The sequence below is a fragment of the Elephantulus edwardii genome, unplaced genomic scaffold (assembly GCF_000299155.1).
Source record: "Elephantulus edwardii isolate Elephantulus edwardi_28Jun2011 unplaced genomic scaffold, EleEdw1.0 scaffold00308, whole genome shotgun sequence".
Taxonomy (NCBI): Eukaryota; Metazoa; Chordata; class Mammalia; order Macroscelidea; family Macroscelididae; genus Elephantulus; species Elephantulus edwardii.
In genome coordinates, this window is record NW_006400058.1 from 1,008,915 (window position 1) to 1,015,742 (window position 6,828).

Below are 6,828 nucleotides of genomic sequence, written 5' to 3' on the forward strand. Positions count from 1 at the left end.
GATCTGAATTATCTTAAGGGAAAATCCTCCAAGTGTCTGAGACTATAAATCTTAATGAGAAAAGGCTGCTGGACCTTTCTTCTGTGTAGTGACTAGCAGATTTGAACCATCAACCCCTGACCCTGTACTGGGAGGGCTTGGACATCTCGTGTCCATATCATGCTGTGCGTGTCAGGCCACATGCAGCAGTAGCCACCCTGATAAAAGGGCCCCTTGGCTAAGTAAGTGTCTGTGTAGGCGAAGATCACCCCTGGCCACCTTTAATGCCTGTCTTCTCTTTCTCCAATTCTGCCTTTTCAAGACTCAATACCTTTCCAGGAGCAGGAGGAAAAATGAGTGCATTCAAGGTGAGTAGGGCTTGCCTTTCTTGTTGAAATTCTTTCTCATCCTCTGACTGGACATATATTCTCTTTCCAGAGAACTCTCAAGAAAATAGCAGGTATTTAAGGATATTGTGCACCAGTATAACTTGATCTGTTTTGGATGGACTTTGAATTCTTTTTAAAAAGAAAGGCATTCTGGTAGCATAGTGTGTAATGTGTACATAGTTGGCATCTACCAGCTGCTCTTTGGGAGAAGGATGGGCAGTGACCTCCTGTAAAGATTTACAGCCTCGGACACCTGATGGAGAATGGACTCAGAGTCAGAATCAGCTCAATGGCAGCAGGGTTCTTCCCTTAAAAATAACATTAAAAGTAAGCACCTGTTCTTTAGTACTGCTCACCTTACAAAGAGTTTAGTTTTCTTATCGTTTCTTTGTTTGTATTATTTCTATCATAATTGCTTCACACTATACAACATGGGAAGCTTGGAAGATATGCTAAGTGAACTAGCATTAGTGTTAGTACTGTAAGTATAATATTAAATCATGCTTTTACATTCACTGCTATATAATGTTCCTCTTTTTATGATTATGTCATTTCCCATTGAGGTACCTTCAGGATTTCAGTTGCTTCCAACTCACAGTCATTTAGGTGATTTAGGGATTTTACTGTTTTAAAGAACACAATAAAACTAATATGTTGTTGTTGTTGTCATGTGCCGTCAAGTCGCCTGTGACTCATAGCGACCCTACGTACAGTAGCCCTAAACCCTGCTCTATCCTGTGCCAATCTCACTGTCTCTGACACACCCACCCCGATTACCCCAGTCACTGAATCAATCCACCTTATAGAGGGTCTTCCTCTCCTGCTCTGTCCCTCCTTGCAACATGTCCAAATTATGTCAGACGAAGCTTCAGAATCCTTGCATCTAAGGAGCAGCCTTGTTTAACCCTCTCCAGAATGGACCTGTTTGTTCTCTTAGCAGTCCATGGTATATTCAATACTCTTCTCCAGCACAACAACTCAAAGGTACCAATTCTCCCTCTATCCTCCTTAGTCATTGTCCAACTCTCTGACACATAGCAAGTGATTGCAAAGACCGTGGCCCTGTATCAGGTGCACCTTAATCTCCAGACTGACATCATTGCTCTTTAGTACTCTGGAGAGGTCTGACAGCAGACTTTCCCAACGCAATACATCTTTTAATTTCCTGGCTGCTGGTGCCCAGAGTGTTGACTGTGGAGCCAAGCAAACTAAAGCTGCTAACAGTTTCAATCATTATCATCCATCCTGATGCTGCCAGTTGGCCCAGTGGTGAGAATCTTTGTTTTCTTGATATTGAGCCTCCATCATATTAAAGGCTGCAGTCCTTGATCTTCTGCAGCAAGCGCTTCAGGTCCTCTTGAGTTTCAGCAAGCAGGGTTGTGTCATCTGTATAACGCAGATTGTTGATGAATCCTCCTCCAATCCTGATGCCACACTTCTCATACAGCCCAGCCTCCCAGATAATCTGTTCTGAATATAGGTTGAAAAGGTATGGAGATAGGGCACATCCCTAGTGTATACCTTTCCCAATTTTGAACCATGCAGTGTTTCCTTGCTCTGTTCTGATGACTGCCTTATGGTCCAACTAAAAAATAAACATTTTATTTAAAAAATAAAGAATACAGCAGTGATAGTTAAACCCTTTTGCTCCTACAGTCAGTTCTGAGAAATTACTGCCATTTTTTCCCAGTCCTCACTATATTGGGAGCTCTGATTAAAAAGTACCTTTGGTATGTGTCAGCCACACCACAGTGCCAGTTGCCCATGTGTCGGTTCTGACTCATGGTGACCTCTGTATTCTGTAGTGAAGCTGATCTCCCTTGGTTTTCTTGTCTGTGACTACCTCTAGGTGGATTTGAAACACAATCCTCACTTTTGACCAGCTGGCTACAATTTTGGGGGTTCTCATTACCCCATCAGGTTCAGCAATTTACTGAGACATCTCACAGAACTCAAGACTATGCTTACAGTAACACATCTACAATAACAGAGACACAGAACATAACCAGCTGAAGGGATAGATGGTAGAGGGAGGCTTGGGAGGCTCCCAGAGGCAACGCTGCCATTGTCTTCAAGGGTTCATCTACTTGCTAGCAGGTTGATGTGAAATGGAATGGGAGGGTAACTACTGGAACAATAAGGGTAACTATGTCCAGGTCCTCGGCTTGTGCTACACAGTGTTGAAAGGCTACACACAGGAAGTTCTTCACTTAACACCGGCTTCTGCTCTGACAACTCTTGTTTTAGATTAGTTCTGATGTAAATTGAATGCCCATTTTTTTCTTTTTCATTATGATTGCCTTTTTTTGGGTACTTTTGTAAATCTGGTCATTTGAAGTTAACATGAGAATGATGTCCATAAATACACCTGTACAACACTGTTTCTGGTATATATTACTGATGATAAGATTGGAAAAAGGGTGCGTGGGCACTCATAGGCCAGTTTGTTGTAACTTAAATACATCCTAAGTTAAAGGGATTGTTGTTGTTGACAGGTGCCCTTGAGTCAACTTAGACCCATAGTGACCCTGTGAACAACAGATCTGAACCCTGCACCATCCTGCGCCTTCCTCACACCTCCTGACACACTAGAGCCCATGTCAGCAGTCACTGTGTCAGTCCACCTGGTTGAGTGTCTTCCTCTCCTTTGCCAACCCTCTGCCTTTCCAAGCATAATGTCCCTCTCCAAGAAATAGCCTGTCCTACCAGCTTGCCCAAAGTATGTGAAGTGAAGTTTTATCATCTTTGCCTCCAAGGAACACTCTGGCTGCACCTTCTCTAAGACATATTTGTTTGTTCTTTTGGCAGTTCTCCAACATCACAACTCAAAGAAATTAACTCTTCTTCTGTCATCCTTATTCATTCATTGTCCAGCTCTCAGATGCATAGCAGGACAGGCCATCTACTTCTTAAATAGCAGGCCTTTGAAAACCACATGAATAGTCACGTGGATAGTCCTTTGTATATTGTCCTAGTACCTTGTTTACGTCTCAGAAGAACTTTCTAGTGCAATGGCCACCAAACACAGGATATTAAGGTGTGTGGAGGGAATTACTCTAGGTGACATGCTGATAATTTTTATTTATTATTATTCCCGGGCCCTGGGAGGCTTGCTCAGGCAAGGTGACTGTAAGACAGTAAACAGAGTGCTGCAGTTTATAGATGTGATGTTTGAATGGACAATACAAAGGACCGACAACGTGCCTCTAACTACCATGTCCGAGACATGTTACCAAAACCTTCATAGTTAGGCACATAATCAAGAAAACTCTTTATGGTTAGGGTATCAAATTCTATTAAAACTAAATTAGTAAACTTTTCTGGGAGATTAAAAAGTGTGTATTGTAAAGTAAAACTTGGGTCTCTCCCAGTATACAAATCTAGAGTATTAGGGGTTTTCTCTGGGGACCCTAAATAAAATGATGAGGGCTTTCATTGAATCTAAGGAAAATCAATGTATGGTGTGTGCCAAATAAAATAGAACTGATAAATTGACATACCCCAGAAAATCCAGAATGACTCCTTTACCCTCATCCCTCCAGCCTTTTTAACTAAGCAGTAGTTCTCTAAGACTGAGGCTGTGGTGTGTTTGATGTTGTAGGAGTCAGTGACGTTCAAGGATGTGGCCGTGGTCTTCACTGAGGAGGAGCTGGGGCTGCTGGACTCCGCCCAGAGGAAGCTGTACCAGGATGTGATGCTGGAGAACTTCAGGAACCTGGTCTCTCTGGGTGAGGACAGTGCCCCTTTAGGTGATCTCCTTTGGTGTTCAAGGCTTAGAGGTTTCTGGAATGGTCACCTGAATTTGGGAAACTCACTTTCATACCAATATTTCTTTACTACATAAAATCAGAGTAGAACGCATCAGCATTCATTGATTCTGGAAGAGCACACTCCAGCACAAACTCTGGCCAATGGCTTGAGTGTTGGGAAAGTCAGAAGGGAGAGATTTCATGACATGACATTTGCTGGAAGTTAAGTCAGTTTGTTTTAGTAAAATATATTTATGCAAATATGTCTTAAAATTATTGATATTTGTGGGTGGATCATGTTAGCACATTGGTTTTTATTGGTTTATGAATATTAGTAGGACCCAAATTTCCTATAAATTGTACCATTGGTGTTCACATTTGAACATGTTTATATGTAGTGGTTACTTTTTTTGTATTAACCTAGCTAGACTATAATTCCAAGTGTTTTGGCCAGGCACTACTCTATTTGACACCTTGGAGTAGTTATGTGTGATTTAACCTTGGATACCACCTTCTGTAATGTAAGCTAACATACAGTTGAAATGAGTTTAAACAGGTATTTTGGCAGAGTTCTCTTACATACACAGGGAAGTCAGATCTATATATGAATCTTTTATAAGCCAGGCACCCTTGAAATAATCAAGGAAGGCCCAGGGCTACTGACAAGAGAGGAGTCAACACCCGTATTTGGGATTGTGACCTCCAGAATTATGAAAAAATACATTTTTGTTCTGTAAGTCTCCCACTTGTAGGTGTTACGGTAGTACTAGGTAACTAAGGAAATATTTTTATTTTCTTTGGTTTCCTTAACACAATACCACAAACTAGGTAGTTTATAAAAGTGGATATTTGGTGTCTTACAGTTCTGGAGGCTAGAAATCCAAAGTAACGTGCTAGTGACTGTGCTTTCTTCAGAGGTCTCTCGGAGAGGACTGTCTTGTCTCTTTCACCCTCTGGTGGCCTCAGTTCTTTGTCTTTGACTACAGTGTCAGATAGTCACCTTCCATTCATCTCTTTTATAAAGACATCACTCGTTTAGTATATCAGGACTGACCTGATCACTATGTGATCACTTTCCTTACAGTTCCTGTTGACTTATATTTTATTTACATGATTTTCTAATCTTCATAATTTCTCCAAATAATCTTTCATTGGTGTAAAATATATAAAATGAAACATTTTCCATTACAACAAATTTTTTTTATTTTATTATTTTTTTGTGTGTGTATGTACCATCAAATCAGATCTGACTGGTACAGGAGGAGATTGCCCCTCCTTCTCCGGCAGAGCATCTGGTGGATTTGAACTGCCTATCTCTGGGATTGCAGTGCAGCTTCTTGCCACTAGGCCACCAGAGCTCCCCATTACAACAGTTTTTATGCGTGTAATTCAGTGACATTAATTATGTCCACCAAGTATAACCCAATTTTTCATACATAGTTGCAAATTTTTTTAGTCACTCTTAACAGAAGGTCTGCAATAACTCTCACTTTGTTTTCCCATCTGTTCTTAGTAGCCACCAGTAAACTTTGATTTCTCTGTTGCAATGGAATGTGACACTGCCCAGTCCTTCCTGACTTTTAGTCTATTCTACAAACTTTATATTAATGGAATCCTGCACTATTTGCCTTTTTTGTAGCTAGCTTATTTTACTCACCATAATATTTTCAAGATTGAAGCATGGTCTAGGATATATCACGACTTCATTTCTCAATGCATTATAATAGTGCATCTTATGGCTACACCATGTTTTGTTTTATCCATTCATCTGTTGTGGATTCTTGGGTTGTTTGTACTGTTTGACTTTTGAACATGGTGCTGCAGTGAATATAGGTGTACAGTTATCAGAGACCCTGCTTTGATGTCTTCTGGTTATACATACGTTAGTGGAATTGCTGGGTCATAGAATAAATCAATGTTTTAACTTTTTGAGGAACCACTAAAATGTTTTGCACAGAGACGGCATCGTTTCACAATCCTCCAAGTGGTAAGTGTAGGTGTTAGTTTCTTCTCATCCTCACCAACATTTGTTACTTTCTACTTTTTTCATAGTTTTTACCTTAGGGTGAAGTGATTTTGATTTGCATTTTTCTACCAACTAAGGATATCACTGGACAGCTTTTCTTGTGCTTATGTGCCATTTGTGTATCTTCTTTGGTAAAATGTTTTTTGTCCTTTGCCCATCTTTGATTTTTAATTGTGTTGGTTTTATGTTGTTGAGTTCCATATAAACTTTAGTTATTAAACTCTTGTCAGATACGTGGTTCCCAGATCCTTCCTCCCCTTTTGTCGGTTGCCTGTTCACTTTGTTTACAAAGTCCTCTGATGCACTTTAGTTTTACGTTTTTGTGAGGTCCACCATATTTGTTTTTATCTTTCATGTTTGGTGTCATATCGTAAAAACCATTGTTAAAACTTATCCTCTGTTCTTTTTCCTAAGAGTTCTGTGGGTTTTGGTTTTGCATGTACGTCCGTGAACAATTTTCAGTTCATTTTTGTACATAATACAAAAGAAAGATATTGCTTGATTCTTTTACATCGAGTTGTCCTAGATCTATCATCATACTTTATTAGCCTAATAATTTATTGTGACGATTTATATACTGACTTTGAAATCCCAAAGAAATAGTATCAGGTATCATGTGTTAGGTTTTTTCATTTTATTGTTAAGTTTTTTCCTTCTTTTTTTTTTTCTATAATTATATTTTATT

The 6,828-nt window shown here is 39.8% G+C and overlaps 1 protein-coding gene across 1 annotated transcript; it reads left to right on the forward strand.

Moving 5' to 3' along the window:
* Positions 1–332: 332 nt before the first annotated feature.
* On the forward strand, positions 333–4,168 carry LOC102851521 (zinc finger protein 227-like). Its single transcript, XM_006901104.1, has 3 exons — positions 333–347; positions 3,970–4,096; positions 4,140–4,168. The coding sequence occupies exons 1-3, from the start codon at positions 333–335 to the stop codon at positions 4,166–4,168; spliced, it is 171 nt and encodes a 56-aa protein (XP_006901166.1).
* The last annotated feature ends 2,660 nt before the right edge of the window (positions 4,169–6,828 follow it).

Coding starts and splice junctions, on each gene's coding strand:
- LOC102851521 (XM_006901104.1), top strand. Junction 4,097..4,139: donor CAGGAACCTGGTCTCTCTGG/GTGAGGACAGTG, acceptor TTGGTGTTCAAG/GCTTAGAGGTTTCTGGAATG.